The sequence below is a fragment of the Coenobita brevimanus genome, chromosome 1 (genome assembly GCF_032717465.1).
Source record: "Coenobita brevimanus isolate Jiangsu-jjx chromosome 1, ASM3271746v2, whole genome shotgun sequence".
NCBI classification, from domain to species: domain Eukaryota; kingdom Metazoa; phylum Arthropoda; class Malacostraca; order Decapoda; family Coenobitidae; genus Coenobita; species Coenobita brevimanus.
In genome coordinates this window covers 34,151,318-34,177,247 of record NC_136954.1, presented here as the reverse complement: position 1 = coordinate 34,177,247, position 25,930 = coordinate 34,151,318, and the positions used below count along the sequence as shown (strand labels likewise).

At 41.3% G+C, this 25,930-nt stretch overlaps 1 protein-coding gene across 1 annotated transcript in view; it reads left to right on the top strand.

Moving 5' to 3' along the window:
- The window catches only part of LOC145393493 (glutamate receptor 1-like), a 292,984-nt gene that overhangs the window by 69,871 nt on the left and 197,183 nt on the right, over nt 1–25,930 (top strand). The window contains exon 3 of the mRNA XM_080267656.1: nt 12,408–12,537. Coding sequence (XP_080123782.1) covers nt 12,408–12,537 — 130 coding nt within the window. The remainder of the gene's footprint in view (nt 1–12,407; nt 12,538–25,930) is intronic.

Genomic DNA, 25,930 nt, shown 5'->3' with positions numbered 1-25,930 from the left:
ATATATATACAGTGGGTTAGAGCGCTCCGCTCTGACCGAAGGGTCGGAGGATCGAATCCACCCAAGGGTCATTGGTAGACATCAGGAAGGGCATCCGGTCATAAAATGCTACACGCTCCAAACCAAAGTTCTCTAGCCAGGGGCAACGCCTTAGCCCTTATCCATAAAAAGGGTACCTGGCGTTAAACTCACACACATATATATATTGTATATATATAATAGACAAAACACACAAAAAGTCATTTAACATTAAAATTCTTGTAATACTTCAAGGACATGCCATAAAACAGTTAATAAAACATTATCGTTAGGACGAAACAGTTTTGGCCCGACTTGGACCTCCTTAAGGTATGGGGTGAAATTGTTACAACACTCCAGTTTGAGTGTCAGCCGTGCGCAGGTTCGATTTCCCAAAAGTACTTGATTTTTTTTTTTTTTTTTTTTTTTTTTTTTTTAAATGTAAACCCATCAAGAGATGTGCCTGGTCATGTGTCCCTAAATGTACAGGACTGATATATCCTACCCTGAGGATCTTACTCCGTATATGGAATTGGCTGTTCGTTTTGTACCATTAAATGCGTCCATTTGATCAATTAACGGCACTGTAAAACACGACAAAATTCAGATTAACTATACTGAATTGATGATGATGAATATAATGGTGATGGTGATGATAACTGTGATGATGGTTTTGGTGATGGTGATGATACGTGTAGTAGATATTTTGATACGATTTCCCACAGGTCGTTATGAAGTGCAATAAATTCTAAGCCGTTCATTCCTATAGTGTGTCTATATTATTAGCACTCGTGTTAAACGATTTTATTTTATTTAGACAAGCAACAGTGGTTAATGGGTTAATGAAAGCTTTGTCCAACTCCACTGATTCGAAAAGTCTCAGTGCATGGAATTGTCTGGAGATAGCAAAGATAATAAATACGTAACTGAACTGAAGGAATATTGAGTTGTGTTTTAAGGAGCGCTGAGCATCGAGACAGTAAATATAGACATAAATCACGTGCCCAAGTTTATAATAAAAACGTAAAGCCAGCCTGATTTCGAACGTTGGGAGCAATACTAGAAGCAATGTGAGTGCTTTGTATTCGACAGTTTATAGTGAAGAGCGGAGAGCACAAGAATACTGGTAACAAAAATGCAATAAAACAAAAATGGCTGTTAAAAGATAGTGTAAAAAATAGACACAAATAATCAAGCCATGTTTGTAATGAAGAGCCAAGAGCCAGCGTGTGTGGCAGCGTTGGAGTAAATACTGTCAGCTGTGTGAAGTCCTGTCATATACCCATGTTTTGGGATGGCGTCAACAATTTAGTGGGGAGAGTTAGAGGCTGTGAACGGGATTTTGGTGAAAAATATGAATTTTTACACACACACACACACACACACACACACACACACACACACACACACACACACATATATTCTACTAATGACTCATATCCTTGCCTTACTACTACACATTTACCCACACTCATTCCGCAGTCTAACCCCACACCTCTTCCTTCACCCCATCCCGTACTCACCTCACCCCTCCCCTACCCTCCCCACCCTTCCCTCCCCGTACTCCACCTCACCCCTTCCCTCCTCTCCTCTCCCTTCCCCTCCCCTCCCCTGCTTTCATACTTCTCACCCCCAACCTTTGGCCCTATCTCACACCTAACCATTCCTTACATCTCCATTACAAAGTTCTCTCTCTCTCTCTCTCTCTCTCTCTATCATTTCTCCTCTCTCCCTGCTTTTTCACTTATCCCCTTTCCTCACTTAAATCACCTCTCACCCCACCTGCCTCCCCATTCCCTTTCCTCTGTCCCATCACATCTTTCTTCCTTCTTCACGCCTCACCTCTTCCCCCTCTCCTATCCTACCTCAGTCCTTACCGTCTTTACTGACCCCCTCAAATCTCCCTCCCCTTCCTTCTCCCCACTCTCCCATCCCCTCTTTTTCCCTTTCCCTTCCTCTCCCTTCCCTTTCCTCTCCCTCCCCTTCCTCTCCCCCCCTTTTCCTCTCCCTCCCACATCCTCTTCCCCCCCCTCCCTTCTCTTCCCTCCCTTGCACCATTAATCTCTCCCATTCACACATTTTTGGTTTTAACTGAGCATAATTTCTTTTCATGGTTCACTGGGCATTATAAGTTGGTGTAGTTGTATATAATGTAGTGGTATTTATTTACATATGTGTTGGCTGTATGATGTATTTATTTGTACACATGCGAGTATATGGTGGAGAATAATATGGTAATGATATCACCGTTTTAATCCTTACACATTCACATAGGTTTAATATTTACACGTACAAGTAGGTTTAGTATATACATATACACATAGGTGTAATATTTACACGTACACAGGTTTAATACACGTACACATACTGTAGGTTTAATATTTACACATACACTGGTGTTATATTTACACAAACACTAGGTTTCATAATTACACATACACATAGGTTTCATATTTATGTATATGTGTGGATTGGATGGCAGTAGCCTGAAAATTGCTGTATATACCTATCAATATAGAAAAATACAATAGATAAAAATGTGCTGGTGGTTAGGCTTGTGAGTCAAAACCCTGATTCTGGGGACATCACTGGTCTGTTAATGTGTGTGTGGTGCATTTCACTGGGTATGCTGTTGATTGTTCTCTCTCTGCCTTGCTATTATCTTTCCTTGCTTTCTTGACCCTTGCTGACTCCATCCATAGGTAGGAAAAAGAGGTCAGGTTGACGATTACCAGAATGACCTTTTAGCAGACATACGGTATATATAGGTAGGTTTTATATTTACACATCCACATAGGTTTCATATTTGCACATATACATCGTTACGTACGCACAATTATGGTATGAATGGGCGTGTAATAGTCAATCCATTTCCTGTCAGTTACACTGTACACAGGCGTAATTACACATAATACGTTAAATATTTACTATATGTCAACAAGAGAGAGGAGTATTATGGTAATGATATTTAACTCGTGGCGGAGATAGTTCAGTTATTTTTTCTAGCGATTGTCAAACAACTTTTTTTCAGTTGAAATTGGGTCATAGAAGCATCAGAGTTAAGACTGGTATCATTAAGTCTGTCTTTGTAGGGGCAAGTCTGCAGCATCATATTCCAGTAAATGCCAGTTGATTTTACTTACCTGAGTGGATCATAGGAATCGGAGTAATTATAGCATTACACACACACACACACACACACACACACACACACACACACACACACACACACACACACACACACACACAGTATATACAGTTAAGGATAATAACAGCGCCCCACTATTTACACCAACAGTAATGCCACTCTTACGCAGTGTTCTGAAAATGCTTGCTGCGAAGCTCGAAATATCTCATCACGGGATCTCGAAACACGTTCATCACTGTCCTGTAATTTGTCGTAATGAAGAAAATCGCTTTTTATTTTATCCGCAACTCTTCCCACGTATTTGCAGATGCCTCGTATGAGTGGATATAATCTGATGGCGGAACTCTTGCTTTTTTATTTTATTTATTTTTTTTAATTATGATGAAATGTAATCCTCCTTAGGGATAGGGGTTGGAAGGATTCTCTCTCTCTCTCTCTCTCTCATATATATATATATATATATATATATATATATATATATATATATATATATATATATATATATATATATATATATCATGCGTCGGCCTTGGTCACCAAATGGCGGCTGTCCATGCCTCACGATCTCTTGCAGCCTCCCTGTTCAGTCCCTTAACCCTGAGGTCACACTTAATGGCCTCGCCCCATGTCTTTCTTGGTCTACCCCTCATAACCCCACCCCCAGTATTAACAGTTCTCACCTTCTGCACCCAATTATCATTCCCCATCCTCTCCACATGCTCAAACCATCTCAATCTACCTCTCCTCATCACAACACCAATACACTCCAGTCCCATCCTACCTCTCAACTCTTCCATCGTAAACCCAGGCCCCCCAGACACTTAGGGACACACTGCACATTCACCTAATCATTTTCATTTCTGTACGTCTGAGCCTGGGAATATCCTCCTCCTTTACTGCCCAGGTATCACTATCATACAGCATTACACTCCTAACACATGCTGCATACAAAGACCCCTTAGCACGGAGGGAGAGTCCTCTCAATGTCAGGAGAGGCAACAGCTCTCTGAACTTCTTCCAACCACTTCTCACCATAGCCACAGAGCCCACCTCCGCACACAATATGTCTCCCAAATAACAAAACTCTTCCTCACACTGAAGAGACTCACCAACAAGTTCAATCCTTTCACGCCTGACAATCTCCACCTGCTCTCCCCGACACGCCATACACATAAAATCAGCATTACGTCGCAGTCTACCTCTGATACAACTACATCTCTTGTGCACGCATTTATCACACAGACTGCACAAGATGGAATTACTTCCCACGCCCTTGTGGCAAACTGCACATGGCCACTCTCCCTCGTCTTTGACAGTACCGCCACCAACCCTAGATATCATCACTTTTGTTTTATCTGCATTTACCCTTAAACCCTTGTGCTCCATACCATCTCTCCACTTCCTAAATCTTTCCTCCGCCTCCCTTTCGTTCTCTGCAGTCAACACTAATCATCAGCATACAACATCTCCCACGGAAGTCCGTTTCTGAAGTCACGTGAGAGGGCTTCAGGTACCATGATAAACAACATGGGACTCAAAACTGACCCCTGATGCACACCAGCGTTCACGGAAAACTCGTCACTCAAATCTACATTCACCCTTACCTGGGTGAGAGAACCCACATACATAGCCGTAACCACCCTAATCAGCCACTCCTCCAAGCCAAGCTTTCTCATTGACCACTTCACCACCTCTCTAGGGACTCTGTCAAGGCATTTTCCAAATCAACAAAAACAAATTACAGATCCCATTTCTTCCCAATATATTTTTCCTGAAGCTGTCGAACAATGAATATGGCATCAGTGGTCCCCCTGCCTGGCATAAACCCAAACTGCATCTCATCAATATTCACTCTTTCTCTAATCATACCTTGTAGAATATATACCGTATATATATATATATATATATATATATATATATATATATATATATATATATATATATTGTTACATAGCCTATGATTTCATCATCCTTTGTGTAATTCTAACGTACAGTATGCTGCATGTTTGATCACGAGCGTGTTCTACCTCACTCCCCCCGTCCTCCCTTATAGTAGAGTAAGTCGTTCTTTCTGTTGTTCAGAGCAGGAGTGTCAACTCTTTGTCCCCTCTGGCTTCATTTGCGCGTCCTTCTTACAAGTTGTATCAAGCTCTGCCAGCCCCTATATAATGAGCTCAGTCTCTGCATTATTGCCACTTAGATCTACTCCTCATTTTGCTCACATCTCTGTCCTCCCCTGTACAGTTGTTATTATTGTGAGTGCTCAGGAAGTCTCTATCTAGCAGCTGTGTAATTTGAGTATAACTGTTATTGCATTTTTTCTTGTACTGTGTAGCGTAAGGTGTTAATTCATAGGCCTTGTGAGGTTTTTGTGATTCATGTGTTTTTATGTCAGTCACTTTTGATAATATTTTGTATCTGTAATAATATATCTTGCATTCACTGAGTATTATCTGGTATTGTCATTTTATCAGGGCTGACTTGGATAAATTTACTCATGCTAATTTCGTGTTAATAGAGGCTGTTGCAGTTAACCATATATTTAACCTGTTTTTTGCCATTACATTATCCTTATGAGTCCTGAATGTTTTGTTGTTAGTTTGAGCATTAAACTTTAACTTGTAATTTTACCTAACTCTTTTGTTTTGAACCTGGAACTTTACGGGACAGTAGTGATTTTTAGTATTCACACTTAAAGTGTACATTATCTTTCTCTGTTCCGTAACATAAATTTGGCGACCTCTTATCAGGATATTCAGGATATTATCATCAGGATATTGCTTGGTATTTTGTGACTGTGATTTATTCATGATGTCTACTATTACTACGCTTGATGAAGCCAAAGATTTTTGTCAAATGTGCAAACAGTGTGTGATGTAGAAAACAGAACAAAGAATGAACTTAAGCTTGTTGCTCAACAATTGGGAATTGCTGTTCGCTCTCATCATTCTAAAGATCAAATTGTTGACATGATTAATAAAAGCTTGTTTAATGTAACTCCTCCAAATGAGCAAACGCAGATTGAATTAGCTAAGTTACAGCTAGCCCTGCAGGAGGCTCGTGCTAAGGAGGCTGAATTTCAGGCAAATGCTAAGGAGACTGAGTTTCAGGCTCGTGCTAAGGAGGCTGAGGCACAAGTTGAACTTGCTAGGATTCAGGCAGACCATGAGTATCGCATGAAACAAGGTGGAACTGGATCATCTAGCTCTGATGATTTTGATGTGGCTAAAAATGTTAAACTTGTCCCTCCTTTTAATGAATCTGATTTAACAAAGTATTTTCAGTTGTTTGAGAGGGTAGCTACAGGTTTTAATTGGCCCAAAGAGTATTGGCCAGTACTCCTTCAAACTGTTCTCACCGGTAAAGCTCAAGTAACTTATGCATCTTTGCCTCAGGATCAATCTGATAATTATAATGTAGTTAAGAGCTTGATTCTTAAGGCCTATGAGCTTGTTCCTGAAGCCTATAGAGTAAAATTTAGGACAACTTATAAGCAAGATAAGCAATCCCATGTTGAGTATGCAAAAATCAAAGAAGATCTGTTAGAGCATTGGTTAAATTCTAAGAATGTGGATTCTGATTTTGACAAATTTAAGCTGATGATTTTGCTGGAGGACTTCAAAAGGTGTATTAGTAAAGATGTAAGCCTATATCTTGATGAGAGAAGAATAGATAATTTGTCTGATGCTGCAGTTTTAGCTGATGAATATGTTCTCACTCACAAGAGATATTCTAAAGAAAAAGGGAAAGCTGAGAGTAAGTACGTTGCCTCTACTCAGAGTACAGGTAACAGGAAAGAGAATAAAGATGATGTTTCTCAGGAAGTAAATACCAGCTTCACCTCTAGATTTCAGAAAAGTAAATGTACTTATTGTAGTAAGCATGGTCATACTACGGAGAAATGTTTCATGAGACAGCGTGATGTGAACAAAAAGGAGTCTTTAAATATTCAGTTAATTGGTCTAGTGTCCACCCTTGAGAGTTCCCAGAATTCTTTAACTGAGTTAACTGAACCTGCTTTGAGGGGTAAATTAAATTTTCATGATGGAGCTCCTCTTTTGAGCAGTGACGTGGGTGACACTCTCCAGAGTTCATGTGCTAATTTCCTGTCTGAAGGTTTTGTCAGTCCTCTGGACAGTAATGACAGGAAATCAGTTAAAATATATCGTGATACAGGTGCATGCCAATCCCTTATGCTGACCAGTGTTCTAGGCTCTAATGTTAATTCCTCTGATGAAACTGTAATCTTACAAGGTGTAGGGAATAATTACTTCTCTGTCCCTCTGTGCATAGTGAATTTAGAGTCTGGTTTTGTTAATGGTTCCGTTATGGTTGGGTTGGTTGAGACACTCCCAATGTCAGGTGTAACTTTCTTACTTGGAAATGATATTAGTGGAAGTCAAGTGTGTCCAGCTCCTCAGTTGTCTAGTGAGCCAGTGGCTGCGGCCCAGGATTGTGATGTCCCTGATGTGTTCCCTGCATGTGCTGTCACTAGGGCTAAGTCTAAAGTTACTGGTGACTTAGAGGATAATGATGATGATGATGTTATCCTAGCTGACACTTTTCTTGCTAATTTGGACCACTCACCAGATGAGGCAGTACCCCGTAGTGTTGATAATTTGTCTCGTCAAGAGTTGGTTGAGTTGCAGGTTGCTGACCCTGAGTTGAAAGGTCTAGCTAACTCTGCTTGCAGTGAGGAAGAGTCAGCTGGTGCTTCTACTTGTTATTATATAAAGTCAGGAGTACTTATGAGGAAGTGGAGACCCCCAACAGCATCAGCCGACTGTGAATGGGAGGTTGTACATTAAGTTGTCATCCCTCATGTTTGTAGGCAGGATATCATTAGAGTGGCTCATGATTCCAGTTTGGTAGGACACCTTGGATTGAGGAAGACTGTGGCATGCATTTTGAAACACTTCTACTGGCCAGGTATCTTCAGGGATGTTTCCTGGTATTGTAAGTCTTGTCACACCTGTCAAGTTGTGGGGAAGTGTAATCAGACCGAAAAGGTTGCACCTCTAGTTCCCATTCCTCCTTTTGAGGTGCCATTCACCCGTGTGTTGGTGGATATTGTGGGCCCTCTTCCTAAGACTTCTTCAGGATTTTCTTATGTGTTCACCCTGATTGATATGGCTACTCGTTATCCTGAAGCCATTCCACTTAGAAATATCTCAGCAAAGAACGTGGTTAAGGAAATGTTGGGGTTCTTCACAAAGTTTGGTCTGCCCAAGGAGGTACAGTCAGACCGGGGAAGTAATTTCATGTCAAATGTTTTCAAGCAGTCTCTGAAAGAGTTGGGCATCACCCAGATCACGTTTCCAGCTTACCATCCCCAGACCCAAGGAGCGTTGGAGAGATATCATCAAACACTCAAATTGATGCTCAAGAAATACTGTTTGGAACATCAGAAAGACTGGGATAAAGGTCTTCCATTTGTTGTATTTGCCGCAAGAGAATCTCCAAATGAATCACTGCGCTTCTCACCTTTTGAACTACTGTTTGGCCATGAAGTAAGAGGACCCCTTAAGTTACTCAAGGAATGCTGGCTGTCGGAGGAAGATGATGTCAACCTGCTGGAGTATGTGATGAAGTTCAAAGAACGGCTGTCCACTGCTTTACAGCTGGCGAGAGAGAATTTAGGAGCTGCTCAGGAGAAGATGAACACTTGGTATGATAAGAAGTCCAGGTTGCACCACTTTCAGCCAGGAGATCAGGTTTTGATTCTGCTACCAGTGCATGGGCAACCTCTTCAAGCCAAGTTTAGTGGTCCTTATTTCGTGGAGAAGAAACTCAGTGATGTCAACTATGTCATCGCCACACCAGATCGTAGAAAGAACAAGCAACTTTGTCACATCAACATGCTAAAGTTATATCACAGGCGGGACGATAATAACCCAGTCTGCACTGTAGCTGTTCCACCCGAGTCTGCAAGTGAAGCTCTCCCATGCAGTATGAGCCTGAGTGATAGTTTGGGGAAGAATCCTGATATCATGAATGATCTCCAGACTAAGCTTTCTCATCTACCTCCCGAGGAAAGGCAGGAGTTTTCGGCATTACTGCAGGAGTACCCGCAAGTGTTCCGTGCCACTCCAGGAAGAACTACTGTGTTGATGCATGATGTCGATGTTGGAGACGCAAAGCCAATTAAACTGCCTCCTTACCCTGTGAACCCAGTGAAAGTTCCTCTTATCCAGAAGGAGCTTGGCTACCTGTTGGACCACAAGATGATTGAGCCCTGTCAGAGCTAGTGGAGTTCTCCTGTCACTCTAGTCCCTAAGCCAGGTGGGTCACAGCGGCTTTGCATCGACTACAGACGTGTTAATCAGATAACCAAAACAGACACTTACCCTCTCCCTCGCATGGAAGATTGCATAGACAAGATCGGAAAGGCTAGGTACATAAGTAAGTTTGATTTGTTAAAGGGATACTGGCAAGTACCTATGACTGAATGTGCTAGGGAGATCTCATGTTTTGTAACACTTGGAAAGACTTTTGCATGTTCTGTAATGCCATATGGTATGAAGAATGCACCAGCCACATTTCAGAAGCTCATGAATTTTGTAACAGAGGGTTTGGCAGGGTGTGTTGTTTATATTGATGATGTATTAAGCTTCAGTGACAACTGGAAAGATCACCTATGCCATGTCAGTAAATTTCTTGAGCGTTTGGTTCTGGCTAATCTTGTAGCTAATTTATCAAAGTGTGAGTTTGGTCAAGCTAAAGTTCAGTACCTTGGGTACGTAATTGGTGATGGACATGTTGCACCACCAGGAGCTAAGGTTCAGGTTATAAGTGATCTTCCCAGACCTAAAAGTAGGAAAGAGCTACAAAGATTTTTGGGAATGGTAGGTTCTTACAGGAGATTTGTTCTTAACTTTTCTATTCTTGTATCACCACTTACAGACCTACTGAAAAAGGGAGTTAAATTTGTCTGGACCGATAACTGTGAATCCTCTTTCAACAAACTTAAAGCTATCCTGTTAAGTCAGCCAGTGCTCGCTACTCCAAATTTTGCTAAGCCTTTTAAGATGGCTGTTGATGCAAGTGATACAGGAGCTGGGGCTGTTTTGCTGCAAGAGGATGATCAGGGTATTGAACACCCTGTATCTTATTACAGTAAGAAGTTCACTCCACCTCAAAAGAACTACTCAACTATTGAGAAAGAGCTTTTGGCCTTGATTTTGGGTTTACAGCATTTTTCATTTTATTTGTGTTCTGGTTTTGACCCCATAGTCATTTATACCGATCATAACCCACTGAAATTCCTTAGTAAGTTTAAAGATAAAAATCAGAGATTGACAAGATGGAATCTACTTCTTCAGGAGTATTCATTAGACATACAACATGTCAAGGGGAAAGAAAATGTTATTGCAGATTGCTTATCTAGACTTTAGACAGATTGTTTTAGAGTAATAAGAAATTTCCTTTGTAAATTTCTTTTTTCTTTGTGGGGAGGTGTTACATAGCCTATGATTTCATCATCCTTTGTGTAATTCTAACGTACAGTATGCTGCATGTTTGATCACGAGCGTGTTCTACCTCACTCCCCCCGTCCTCCCATATAGTAGAGTAAGTCGTTCTTTCTGTTGTTTAGAGCAGGAGTGTCAACTCTTTGTCCCCTCTGGCTTCATTTGCGCGTCCTTCTTACAAGTTGTATCAAGCTCTGCCAGCCCCTATATAATGAGCTCTGCATTATTTCCACTTAGATCTACTCCTCATTTTGCTCACATCTCTGTCCTCCCCTGTACAGTTGTTATTATTGTGAGTGCTCAGGAAGTCTCCAACCATCTAGCAGCTGTGTAATTTGAGTATAACTGTTAATGCATATTTTCTTGTACTGTGTAGCGTAAGGTGTTAATTCTTAGGCCTTGTAAGGTTTTTGTGATTCATGTGTTTTTATGTCAGTGATTTTTGATAATATTTTGTATCTGTAATAATATATCTTGCATTCACTGAGTATTATCTGGTATTGTTTATCAGGGCTGACTTAGATAAATTTACTCATGCTAATTTCGTGTTAATAGAGGCTGTTGCAGTTAACCATATATTTAACCTGTTTTTTGCCATTACATTATCCTTATGAGTCCTGAATGTTTTGTTGTTAGTTTGAGCATTAAACTTTAACTTGTAATTTTACCTAACTCTTTTGTTTTGAACCTGGAACTTTACGGGACAGTAGTGATTTTTAGTATTCTCACTTAAAGTGTACATTATCTTTCTCTGTTCCGTAACAATATATATATATATATATATATATATATATATATATATATATATATATATATATATATATAGATAGATAGATAGATATATACACACACACACGTGTGTGTGTGTGTGTGTGTGTGTGTGTGTGTGTGTGTGTGTGTGTAACGTAATTTTACATGCAACATAAGGGTAAATCTGTTATATTCTCACAATGAATTTAGACGCTCTAACATGGAATAACAAAAGCTGTTCACTCCTGTCACTAGTCAGCTTGTTTCAGTTTTGGAGATATTTCGGGATGGAGGACTGACACACAGGGTTGTACATAAATAAATGGCTTTTGAAATTATATAAATGGCTTTTGAGATCTTCCAACAGCGCTTCGTTGGTGATTGATTCTGCACAGTATACCACAATAGCATACCCCAAGTTATTGATGCTGACTGTCAGTATGAAAACGGTAAAAATAGCATAGAAGACGATGGTCAGGGCACATAATGCTGTTTATGGCTAACGATCAAGTTCTGCCACCTAAATTACACCCCAAAGCCGTTCACTACTCGGAAACAACATCTTAGACAAGTCAAAAGGTCTGGACGCAACAAGGAAACTTAAATGACACACTCGCTTAGCGGCTTGTAGAGACAACTTTATACAAAGATATTCCTTAATGTAGCATTTATTTTTCTACTGGAGTTTTGAAAGAGATTGTGTAACTAAGAAAATGTGACCCTCTGGTACTGGAGGAATGTGTGTGTGTGTGTGTGTGTGTGAGAGAGAGAGAGAGAGAGAGAGAGAGAGAGAGAGAGAGAGAGAGAGAGAATGTTTATCCTCCTATTCATCTGGTTTCCCTCAGGTACCAGAATGAAACAAAAAAATATATATAGGTAGATAGAGAAGGTAGATAGATATAGACTGATAAATAGATGTAGATAGATAGATATTCGAGACAAAAATAATATAATTGTGAAAGCAACAAAAAGTACGGTATATATGGAGACAGAATAAATATCTCGGTCTTTCTGGGGTACAGGTACCAAACCCGTCTTCTGGTCTGATGGACTACGCCACCACGATGAGACCCGAGTACCACCAGGCCATCATTGACCTCATCCACCACTACCGCTGGGATCACATCATTTACCTCTACGACTCCCATGACGGTCAGTGAGCAGGGCTTCTTTATTGCCATAGTTACCTCTCCCTGCATCCCGTTTTCTTTTGCTGTTTTCTCCCGCTGCAGGTTGCCTGCTAAATTATATTACTTCGGCTTCTAAATTTACCTCTACGACGCACACGACGGTCAGTGAGTCTGCCTTTTTTTTTTTTATTTTTTTATTCTTTTATCATAGTTACCTCTACCAGTCTCCCGTTTTTTTTTTTTCTGCTGTTTTCTCCTGCTACTGGTTGCCTACTGAATTATTTTACTACTGCTGCTGCAAAATTTATCACTACGACTCACACGACGGTCAGTAAGCATGTTTTTTTTTTTTTTTTTTTTTTTATAGTGACATCTTCCAGCCTCACGTTTTCTTCTGCTGTTCCTCCTTTTACTACTTGCCTACTGAATTATTTTACTATTGCTACTTCAAAATTTACCTGTGCTACTCCCATGACGGTCTGTGCTCCTGTCTTTTAATGCATTTATCTTTCAGCCTCCTGTTTTATCTGCTGTCTCTGGTTTTCTACTGAATGGTTTAACTTTACTCCTTCATCATTTACCAGTAAGACTCCTACGCGAGTTACTGCTCTTGCCTTTTATCATTGCCTTCTTTAGTAAGCCAACCGCTATTTTACTTATATATTTTTTATTGTTCATTTCTCTCTCCAGGCACTTTTCTTGATGCTGCTGATCTCTCTCTCTCTCTCTCTCTCTCTCTCTCTCTCTCTCTCTCTCTCTCTCTCTCTCTCTCTCTCTCCAGTATTATTATTTTTCCTTTTTCGTCCTCATCAGTATCTTTTCTCTCTCGCAGCCACGTCTCCCCCCCCCCCCAGCTTAGTCCCCTCGCTTCGTTATTTCCACGTCAGAGAAGAGAGAGGCACATTTAGTTTCTCTCTCTCTCTCTCTCTCTTTTAACACAAGCAGATTTCAAATTGTATACTATAGCTTTATTATCACACACACACACACACACACACACACACACACACACACACACACACACACACACACACACACACACACACACACCGCTCGCTGGTGCAGTGGTAACGTTCTCGCTTGCCATCTGGTAGACGGGAGTTCGCGCCTCGCTCAGGTTGCGAAAAGTTTCACTGACGAAGTGGGTGGTTACTGTCCCCCTTGAGCAAGGAGACGGGTGTGTGGGTGTGTGAAGGTCACAGCCTTGCCCTTAGATCGGACTATATGAGCTCTCAGCTCCCTTCCGGGAGAGTAAAATGTTGACGATCACGACCATCAAGTGATCCTGACGGACCCGGTGAATTACACACACACACACACACACACACACACACACACTTAACAGAGAGAGAGAGAGAGAGAATTTTACGAGTTCCTTCAACTTGTACTACAAGTTCATCCAGAAGGCTGCCATCTCTCGAGTAAAGTTTATTATTATTATTATTATTTATTATTATTATTATTATTATTGTCTCCGACAAGAAGAGTATGTTTTCATCCGTTTGTTTGTTTGTTTGCTTGTCTTTTAGCAGGATTACTCAAAAACTAAAAGAGAGATTTGGACCAAATTTAATAGCCATGTCCCAGGGAACAATCGATTAACTTTTGCGACCGGGCCGGATCGTATTACAGATCCTAGATTCAGACGCGAAGCCTTAGCCACTGATGAGAAAACCTGACCCATTATGAAGAGTGGTTTGGAAATTACGTTGCCCTTGTCGGAGAGATGCGCTCCAGTGAGTGCCCCTCTGGTTATTATTATTATTATTATTATTATTATTATTATTATTATTATTATTAGATGATAATAATGATGAATATTATTACACACTTCTGTTCTCGACTGCAGCTTCCATCAATTATTAAATCCCGGTTATCATATTCCTCACCACTTGCTTCACGAAGTCCACTTATCCAAAACAGTAATTACTCACCCAGTCCAGTCATTTACCATTCTTCAATTTACCTACAGTCCGAGGCAAAAGTTTATTTCTCTTCCTGTACTTATGACTTTCTTCTGCTGACTGACATTCATGAAATGACAGTGTCTTGGTATGTTTTTCTACATAATATTGTTTTTACATCTTTTGCCTCGCCTTCTTGTGCTAGTTAATATTTCTAAGCTGAGCGTGGCATGGTATGATTCTTAGCCTAGTAAGTCACCTTTCCTTCTCATTTTCCATTGGTGGCCAATATTCTCAAGGTGCAAAAGGTTTTGTTCCAATGTCTTATATATCACTTCTTATAGTTCTCATTTTCCTTCTCTGGCTAGCATTCCTAAGATGAACGGGGGGGTTGGTGTGTTCTTCTGTCAGATATTTTACCGTTTCAGCTTCTCATTTTCCACTGCTGAGTAATATTTCTAACACGAGGAAGGCTTGGTGTTTCTTTGTCCATTGATGGTTATACGATGCGTCAGGGAGGAGTGATGGTCATACTCTCGTTTCAAGTAGACACAGTGGTGTAATGGTTACATTTTGCCTCCTGGCTGTATATTATCAGTTCTTATCCAAACTTTATTTTAATATCTACTAAATTAATTCCATCCGTTCTGCAATAATTCAGGTACAGTCAGCAAATTCCTCACCATTAACCCTTTCTGCTTCAACTCCAGTTAGCCAGCAGATCCAAATTATCTTCACTCTTATGCCATTCCCTTCACTAATCTGTTATCAATCCAGCACCATCCGTCATCAAATTCCGATAATTAACCCCTTATCAGTTTGCACACGAGGCTCACTTTAAACTTAAGTCACCAAGTGTAGTATGCCATCACTTCAGCCATATACCTCTTTACCAGATACCTCGGCCATATACCCTTTACTAAGCCAGTTTTCAGACATACATTATAGGTCACCAGTCCCCGTCACCAGGTCAGTTTCCCTTACTAATATCCAACCTGCTTTATTTCCAGTCATCAGATCACGTACCCTTTTCTTTTCCATTCCAGTCAGTGTACAGTCATTCACAGAATATATCCTCTCTCTCTCTCTCTCTCTCTCTCTCTCTCTCTCTCTCATCCTGCCTCTCAAAGTGCTATTCTCCTTTTCTATCATCTTTCATCTCTCGTTTTCTCTTTCCCCATGCCTCCATTTTCCTACCCTACCTTTTCCCCCTTAATTTTGTCTCTTCTCTCAGATACTTCAGTTTCTTCGTACAGTATCACGCCTATCTTCCTCCTGCTCTTTCATCTTATTCCTTCCTTCCCCTTCCTCCTTCTCTTCCTTCTTTTTCTTTCCTTCCCCTTTCTCATTTCTTTCCTCCTTCCTTTCTCTCTTCCCATTTCCTGTCTCATCTCCATCACCTCCAAACCTCACTTCCCTCTCTGTTTCTTCTTTTTTCTTTTTTCTCACTTCCTTGATTTTTCTTTTTTTTTATTTTCATTCCATTCATACCTATAAATTTCTCATTTCATTCCTTTTTCCTTTTTAATACCTTATAACTCACTTTCTTTATCTTTCCATTCTTCCTCACTTTTCCTTCATTTTACTTTTCACCTGTTCATTCCTCCCATTTTTTCCCGTTTCTCCCTCATCTCCAACCTATCTCCAGCATCTCCAAGCCTCCCTCTCCCATCCCGCTCCAGGATTCGAGCCCCAAATGATGCTCTGCCACTGATCCCAGGGCACTCCAGAAATATATATATGTATAGAAATGGCTCGCATTGTGGCCAGAAGCGGATATTTGTGTCTGGAGCAGTATTGTGTAAGAGAGAGAGAGAGAGAGAGAGAGAGAGAGAGAGAGAGAATAAAGCCATAGAGGTAGGAGTAGGTAGAGGCGGCATAAGGGATTAACCACGGGTAGGTCAGAGTGAGGCCGACAGACCTGACTCGACCAACATGGCGGCGACCCCTTTGACAGCTGTCTGACTTGGTTCCGCTGACCAGGCGCGAGTGTTTTCTTAGTTCCAAACAGAAAAAATGAGGAAGAAAGTAGGTTATGAATGGAAGGAGAAAAGAAAGTAGTTAATGAACGAAAAAAAAGGAAGCATTTAAGAACATATGGTAAAATGAAGGATGGAAGACAGATAGATGATTTAAAATAAAATACATCAGCACATTATGAAAAAAGTTTATATCTATTATTCTATATAATATTCAGCTTGACTTTACTAACTCCAGTCATATACATAATGTACACTTACAAATTATAATTCACTCTAAAGATACTCACCGGTGAAATATAATGGTTGGGTCAGATTTCTTATCTCCTCTTTCATTACACCCAAATGCGGCACAGGTGGTGGGCATTTTTGGAGTCTTAGGTTATTTGATGGTGAGTTACAACTTAGGACAGAACGTCTCACACCCACAGCTGAACTACAACTAAAACCAGAGGTAGAATGAAGTCTACTTTGTTTCTGGCATTCTCACTGAAGAATACCAGGTGGACACACAGCTGGAGGTATTAAAGGCTTAATAATCTCATGGCCACACCCACGGAGGTAGGATAAGGACTCTTACGTCTATGGGCACAGCCATAGAGGTAGGAGTGCACAGCAATCTTCTTCGTCAAGTAGGTGTTGCCGTGACCTCTTGACTTGACCAATATGACCGTTTGACAGTTCTCTGGCTTCACCGGAGCCTTCTCATGCCGACTCTACCCTAATCCTACCTCTATGAATAAAGCCATAACCTCCCCTCCAACTAGAGTCCGAGGGAAAACTGTTAACCTACGACAATGGACAATACCAATTCCCCCCTCCCCCCTACGCTCCTCATCCCCTTCCCTCTCCCTCCCTCTCCTTCCATCCGTCTCCCCCCCTCTCCCTTCCTCCGTCTCCCCCTCTCCCTCCGTGTCACCATCCCCTTCCTTTTTTCCACAGTATACTGCAGTATGTTACTTTTATGCAGCCACTTTTTGTCTTTTTTGCTGATCCTTGTCCTCTCTTTTTTTTTTCTCTTCCATTCTTGCCTATTTTTCTTGTTTTTTTCTTTTTCGAGCAACTATCTTCCTCTTTTTTATTCACATAATTTTTCTCCCATATATTCCTTTTATCATCTCTTTATTCTGCTTTTCTCTCACCCTCCAGTTATCTACTCCTTTCCTTCCCCCACTCATGCTTTGTCTGTCTGTCTGTCTGTCTGCCTGTCTCTGTCTGTCTGTCTCTCTCTGTCTGTCTGTCTGTCTGTTTGTCTGTCTGTCTCTCTCTCTCTCTCTCCTTGTATATTTACTAAATATGTTCATTAACTATTAACTGTTTCACCATTCCCTTGATGACATTCCCACTACCATTCATTCACATGCTTTAGCCCTCTCTTCCTCTCCCTCTCCGTCCCTATCTCTTCCACTCTCTCCTATTCCTTGCTTCTGCCTCAGATTCTATATATCGCTGTTATTACTGTTGCCTCAGGCTGATCTGGACGTGAGCTCGGTGGACTGCAGGCTGAAGTTGCCCATCTCCTGCACTCCACCTTCTTCCTTTCAGAGGATAGGGAGGGAACTGAGGAACCTGTGTATAACCAGACAGCGTGGCCTTCTGGTTATATCTATGTCACCAAGTGAAGGCTTTCTCCAGCAATAAGCTGCATATATAAATAAATGAAAGAAAAGCATTCGGGAGCCGAATGCTAATCGCCCGCAAGAATATGCTGTTGGCCAAGTCCAAGATTACACCATGTCTTGATACCCTGAAGGTTTTATGTTGATAGCTCAAGCCGTTCATGAGATATAATGGTGAGATAAAAACTAGTTGACCTTTGGCAGCCATTTTGGTGACCTTGGCCTTGACCCCTAGTGCCCATTTTCCAACTCGTCCAAGATTTTGGCCATATCTTGATACCCTGAAGGTTTCATGTTGATAGCTCAAGCTATTTATGAGATATAATGGTGCTAAAGGCGGGCTAGTTGACCTTTGGCAGCCATTTTGGTGACCTTGACCTTGACCCCGAGTGCCCATTTTCTAACTCGGCCAAGAATTTGGCCATATCTTGATACCCTGAAGGTTTCATGGTGATAGCTCAAGCCTTTCATGAGATATAATGGGAACACACACACACACACACACACACACACACACACACACACACACACACACACACACACACACAGAGGCGGGCAAGGCGGAGGGATAGTAAGACTAAATCGTGTGAGAAGCCATCGTCGGAACTTGCAGAAGGCATGAACGGAATTCCATACAATTGGAGCAGTGTGTGTGTGTCCTATTTATGAACCAACGCTGTGTGTGTGTGTGTGTGTGTGTGTGTGTGTGTGTGTGTGTGTGTGAGGGTGTAGGTTTGCGTACGCCCGCAGTTCACCACTACACTCTTTTTAATTTAACTTGGTCTAAAATTCTCCCTCCCCGTCGAATGCTGAATTTTAACAATAGATTAACGCCAGAATGCGATACTAATCACGAGGTGCAATGGAAGGAACGTAGAGCGGTAGCATTATCTAAGCCACTGGTACGTGAAATAACCTACAAAAGAATGAAATTCTTGGCCAAGCGAAGGTGAAAATAGTATAGATTACGTTCAAGGGCTGGAGGATGGGATGGGTGTGGATGAGGGAGAGGAGTGGGGGTGGATGGGAATGAGGATGGGACTGGGAGAAGGGGAGATACAGAAATGAGAGAAGGAGGGGGAAGAGAAGGTAGGTGAGGGAAGCGGGGAAGTAGGAGAGAGAGGTGGGAGGGAAGGAAGGATTGGAGAGACGAAGTCAGAGAGGGGTGAGGACGGATGCGGGAGAGGGGAGGATGAGGGAGAGAAGTAGGGAGGGAAAGGTGGGATAAGGAGGAAAGAGAGGAGGGAGGGAAGTAAAGAGGGGTGGGGGTGGGTGGAAGAAAGGAGAAGAGGGGAGGAAGAGGAGAGAAGAGGTAGAGAGGAGAGTACAGAGGGATATGGAAAAGAAAGGAGGTAGAGAAGTAGAGGGACTGGGGTGGGTGGAGAGAATTGTGGAAAGGGAGGTAGAGAGGTGTGGGGAAGGTAGTAGAGAGGGATGGGGAGGGGGGGAAAAAGAGAGGGGTGGGGAGAAAAAGAGAGGTGTAGAAAGGGACGTACAAAAAGATGGGGAGGGCTGCAGAGAAAAATAGGGAGAGAGGAAAGAAGAGTTTTGGGGAGAATAACAGTCTTAGGGGATCTGGCAACCTCTAAATGATCTTATTATGCTTAGGACACAGCTCTGGCAGTGAAGTAGCTGGACGGTCTCCTTTAACACATATAATACAGTGATCTCCATTGCATTTCATTGACATTCCAGTCAGACGGTTATATCTGCCTTGGCATCACCTTAAGGGGGTTAAAGTCTTCATTACCCCTTCATTAGAGTAACTTATTTTTCTTTTTGATTCGTGCCACTGTCAGATGAATATTTTTAGATTTTGTAAACGTGATTTTTTTTTTTTTTTTTAACTAATTCGTCCTACATTTATTAATTCTTCCTGGAACCAGTCATAATTAGGTTTTAGAAAAACAAAATATTTTTCAGTTTAATCTCTACCACATAAATAATATATTTTTATTTTTTGAATTGATTATTTTCTATATTTTTTGCGTGCGGTAGATTATTTTATTTAATTTTTGGCATAAACGATAACAATTACTTCTTTATTCATAGCTCCGCCAGTCATATGTATTTACCTTGTGGAGAAAGCGTTTGAATTATTTTTTTTATTTTTATAATCATACTATTGCATTTAGTTCCAGGATCTCATATGGAAGGGGTTAGATATGTTCCTAACTGGATACTACAATATACTGAAATTAATTGTTGTGCTTAACACTTTGAATTCGGTGGCTTATTTTCTTTCTTCATGCTAACTCCTCAAATTTATTCAGCGATTTTACTTTATTGATGTTTTTTTTAATTCCCTCTTCCTCCAAACAATTTTCATCAGCGATTTTTTGTATGGTCTAAGCCCTAAGGGGTTAATGAAGACAGTATTTATTCCTTCGAGGTGGAAAAGTCTCCCTTACTTTAATGTAATGGTTTGGTAGCAGGAAAATAAACTTAAAAATACGTCACTGGATGGAAAGGCCTGAGTATTTCCGTACGATGATAAAATGTTGAGAAATTAGTGTGTCCTGTAAGAGAGAGAGAGAGAGAGAGAGAGAGAGAGAGAGAGAGAGAGAGAGAGAGATTTTTAAATTAAATTGTAGCAGTTATCTGTTGACATCTTTCGCACAGAACGTAGCCTGTCACTATTTTGCCTTCCGAGAGAGAGAGAGAGAGAGAGAGAGAGAGAGAGAGAGAGAATTTTTTTTATTAAATTGTAGCAGTTATCTGTTGACATCTTTCGTTCAGAACGTAGCCTGTCACTATTGCCTTCTGAGAGAGAGAGAGAGAGAGCATGAATGAATACAAGAAATATTAGAGGGCAGGCGTACGAGAGAGAGAGAGAGAGAGAGAGAGAGAGAGAGAGAGAGAGAGAGAGAGAGAGTGAGAGAGAGATGAATGCAAGTGGTGGTGGTTGTGGGCTGGCGATGAGAGAGAGACAGAAGGATGAATGCAAGTGGTGGTGGTTGTGGGCTGGCGATGACGGGGCCAGAGAGTGCTGTGATTGGTGGATCCGAAGCACCGAATCTTCTCAGTCACGGCCTTATATTTTCCATTTATTTCTTTATCATCACACATTTGCACGGCAAATATACACTTGGTAGGTTGTGTGTGTAATGTTGTTGCTGTTTGTGATATCATGAGTCTTTGTATTGCCACACTATTGCAAAGGAATGTCAGAGTTTAAACTCATTTGATTTCTTGCATCCCGCCACTTCTCTCCACCTTAACGAGACAGCTGGAAGTCTCGGCTTTTCGCATTTATCTTGTTTGTCTAATAATTCCAAAATTAATGTACATGTCATAGATTCTCTATATTATTTTAGTGCTACTAATGACTGAAACCTTATATAACTTTTGTAAACGAAAATTACTTATAGAAACGCGCATTTGGTAACTCGCGTTTCGTCTCCGAGTCTTCCTCTCGTCATCTCCGAGCCCTCTCTCTCCACTTCAAACCGATCAGCTCGCATTTATCTAGTATTTACCATATATTTCCAAGATTGTTTCATAGGTCGTTTTTAATTGAGCCCTCGCACAGGTCTGCAGTAAAATAGAATGTTGTACTGTTTAACCGTGGTGTGATTACCCATGATTCCTTGCCCTCCCCTCCTCGTACTGCGTCACTCGAGTTGAAACTGTGATCTGTGATTGCATGTGTGTGTCTCTCTCTTCACAAAATGCAGCTTATTTCGGCCGGACATTACCCAGTTGGACTCCAGTGGGTCTTACTAAGATTATTATGCTAGTGCAGGTAACTACAAACATATGAGACGAAGGAATTATATATGGAGAAGTTAGGTGTGGGGATTACCTGTGCAGGCATTAAGCAATCCGGCCATCTTGGGGTGAGTCTTGTGGAAAATCTGACTTATTTACTGCGATGACGACTTTCCCATTTCATTTATGTATCATCAGACAATTTTATTATGTTCAGTAGAGGCTTTTCGAACTGTAGTTGAAAATAGCCTTCATTAACCTCTTCATTGCTAGGTGGCTCTCCTAAGCCGAGGAAAATCATCTGGAAATAGCAATAACAATGAAAAGTACGTCATTGTCGTGTTTGTTAGTCAGAAAAATATGTACAATATCTATATATAGCTGCCTTTATTTTAAACTGCATATACATGCATTCAAGCATACTTACATACGTAGTATATGTGTATATACATGTGTGCATACCTGCGTGTTTTCCTGCCTACATACATACGTATTAAATGAAGTAGCCTATATAATTTCATAGCAACAGAAGAATGATAAAATGTGCATTTTTGGCGAATTTTAGTCTTTTGAATTCTAAATGTGGTCATTAGATTTTTTTTTTCTCATATTCCTAACATATATACGGTATACGTGATTGACGTAGGCAGTGCCATGTCTGGTTCGTGAATATTATGACGTTGTTTACATTAGCTTTGACACCTACGGAGCAGTGCATTTTTTTCCTCCACAGCGTCCTTCTCAGGTCATATTGTAATACTTTATACATAATTATTGAACGATAATTTATACTGATAGTGTGGTAACCGTTTGAAAATGATTCGAGACTTAGTTCATTCGTGAATACCTAATGATTCTCCGAAGTGGCAGACAACGGTTCCCGTAGTTTAGGCCCTTTGTGTAGGTCACTGCTTTAGCCTATTTAAGTCTGTTATTTCATACTTACTACCCCAGACGATTTTATTCACTCTAAAGAGTGGCTTCACGTCGTGTTAAGAATTAACCGTTTTCCCGTGAGGATGTATCTTTCATTTTATGAGTCCTCTACCGGTCAAACCGGTCGGGGACTACTGGTTTGCGCGGTTCTGTTAGTACGTCAGTACGTCCGTCAGTCCGTTCGCTATTTGGTGTCCGCTTTGTAACTTCTTCATGCATAGACAGTGTTTGATATAACTTGACATAGTTGTTCCCCATACCATGACGGTGTGTCGCGCGCAACAACCAGCCATCTACTCCCAAGGTCAAGGTCACACTTGGGGCTGAAACAAGGTCGGGTGCTGTCATACTTAACAGCCATACCTACATTCGTGTCCGCTTTGTAACTTCCACATGCATGGACAGATTTTGATATAACTTCACACTATTGTCCCTCATACCATTACGGTGTGTCGCGCACAACAACCAGTCATCTACTCCCAAGGTCAGGGTCACACATGGGGCTCAAACAAGGTCGGGTGCTGTCTTACTTAACAGCCATACATACATATAGATATCATACCCAGATTGTGTACACAGTATATAATACGCATGGTTATCATCCGGTAGGGGATTTTGTATTGCATTACAGTACTTCATTCACTTGTTCTTGCTAATTTCTGGCGATTTCATATAGTGCAAGAAGGACCTCCAGTCTGAAGATCTCTCATTAACGGTCGGCGGCATCCCACCCTGGCAGCTGCGCCGCCAGTTTTTTTTTTTTTTTTTTTTTTTTTTTATCAATCTCTTAAACGGAGTACAATAGACCAGATAAAACTTTTATAAAGACATTCTCGGACTGGAGCGGTGTACTGTAATAAAAATGCAGTAGACCTTTAGTCGTCCCTGATGTAAGCATAGCTCACTTACTCACACACGCTCACACACTCATCTGCCACCACTCACACACACACACACACACACACCCGTGCACTCATCCACCATCTCATTCACACTCACAAACACTCGTTCACTCGTGTGTGTGTGTGTGTGTGTGTGTGTGTGTGTGTGTGTGTGTGTGTGTGTGTGTGAGAGAGAGAGAGAGAGAGAGAGAGAAAGTGATACCGTATCAGTTCCTTTAGCAATAGAATAATCAAAGCTTTCCTGTCTCCGCTAACATTTTTGTGATTACAATGGAAAGGGGAATCTTAAGCGAGAAACCTCAGTTTTAAGTGTGCTTTGAGAGAGAGAGAGAGAGAGAGAGAGAGAGAGAGAGAGAATGGTGACAAGTGGTGCTGGTTATGGTGCATTATCATCACACGCCATTTTCAGACATTTTAAAAAGATTTTAAGCAACAAGGCTTCCATATCTCTTGACTATCCCTTCACCTACCCCAACTTCTTTTCTCGCCCCCCTTCATCTTCCTCCCTCATTTTTTACCCTCTCCCTCCCCTCTTCCTTTTCCCCCTCCTCACTTACGCTTTTCCTCTCTTGCCCCTTATATCATTCCCCCATTCTCCCCCATTTCTCTCCCTTGTCTCCTCTCTCCCTCTTTCCTTGCTTTTTTAACTCTTACCCCTAACCTTTCCACCACTGCACACCACACTCCATGATATATCTCGATTTTGAGACTAAATTCAGGCTCCTCCGAATCACTCTTTCCTGAATATATATCTTGCCGTTAGCTGTAAAAGAAAAAAAATACTAGAGTGTCTTAAATGTAAACCGGAACAATATGAATAACGTTTAGACCATGACAGGGTTAAAGGTTAAAATGTTGCATATAAAGTTTTCCATATCGCCCTCCCTCTCCACCCCCTGCTTCCTTCCCTCTTCGCACCTTCCCCTATCCCTTGGCCTTTCTCCACTCCACAATTCCTCTCTCATGTGCAAAGCTTTTGCAGGCTTTTTCCTTCATGCCGTCTCTCACCCCACCCAACACCTTGCACCAGTATTCTCTCTCTCTCTCTCTCTCTCTCTCGTATGGGCCTGTCTACCTACCATTCTTTATAGTCCCCTCTGCTTTTTTATATGTACTCTTAGGGCAAGACTAAAAATTCTTTTATATGTAACTTCCTGATAGAACAGGTGATGATTCAAGCCGCAGATAAACTTTAGAATATTTCGTCTTTTTTTTCGGTTCGAGTGTTTTCTGAGTAACCTGTCTTGTATTAAGGTTGATATTATTAATATTAACATTAGAACGGTATACAGGGGAGCCCACCATCATCTGTGGAGGTAGTGGTGCCTTCGGGTGACTACACTGTGTGACAAGCCAGACTGATCCCGTAAACCAGGAAACCGTTTATTGCTTTGCGTGATAACCTTATAACCAGTTGTCGTTAAGTGGTTTAGTGGGTTAAGGCGCTCCAACCGGATTGAGTCTGCAAGGATATATGTGTATCCTAGAGGTGGTTGGAGTTTCTCACAGTGCCACTTTGGGACGAGTGTGGTCACTCTCACCTTGAATATCGTGACTGCGTAGCCTAGCCTGGGGTTCCTGCGATCCTGGTGGGACAGAAAAGGTTTGGATAATGAAAGAATGAGTAGTAATGATTTGCATAGGAAGTCTAGTTGCTCTGAAAATATTCGGACCAAAATCACCGAAACGAAGTACTCAGAATCGTATCACTATTTAGTGCTTACTAGTTTTTGAGCAGCGTTTTATGTACGGTACCTTTTTTTTTTTGTTTGTTTGTTTACTTTTGCCTTAATAGTAAAAACTTGTTTTTTTAAGCACTTTCACTGCAAAATGAGTGCTTAGATATCATAACCCCTTCGCTAATTCAGATATTGCGTCAAAAGGGTGAAAAGAAAAAGTCTTGTAAGAGGCGCCAATCAAAAGAGCAGTGTCGTAAAGGTGAGCACTGTTTACCCTGCGACGACACCAGATCTGGCCTGCTTTCGACTGTCAGCCTGTGTTGTATGTTGATTTACTGTTTACTGAAGGTTAAGAAGAAAACCTTGACCCCACCATGCTGCCTATTAGGTGTACCGTCCACTGCAGACATGGGTGTACTGTATGTATACATCTGTGCGTCTATCTGTGTGTCATATATCTATCTGTATTATCTATCAGCCTTCTTGCCTGCTTACCCTGCCTGCTTGCCTCATTAACATTCGCCATTAACGCCCACCTGACCCCATACCTCCACAAAAGAACACGTTTCCAACCAAATCCCATTAACGCCTTAAATAAGCCCCCGCCAGTCAGAAAGGAGAGAGAGAGAGAGAGAGAGAGAGAGAGAGAGAGAGAGAGAGAGAGAGTTGGGGGGGGGAAGGGAAC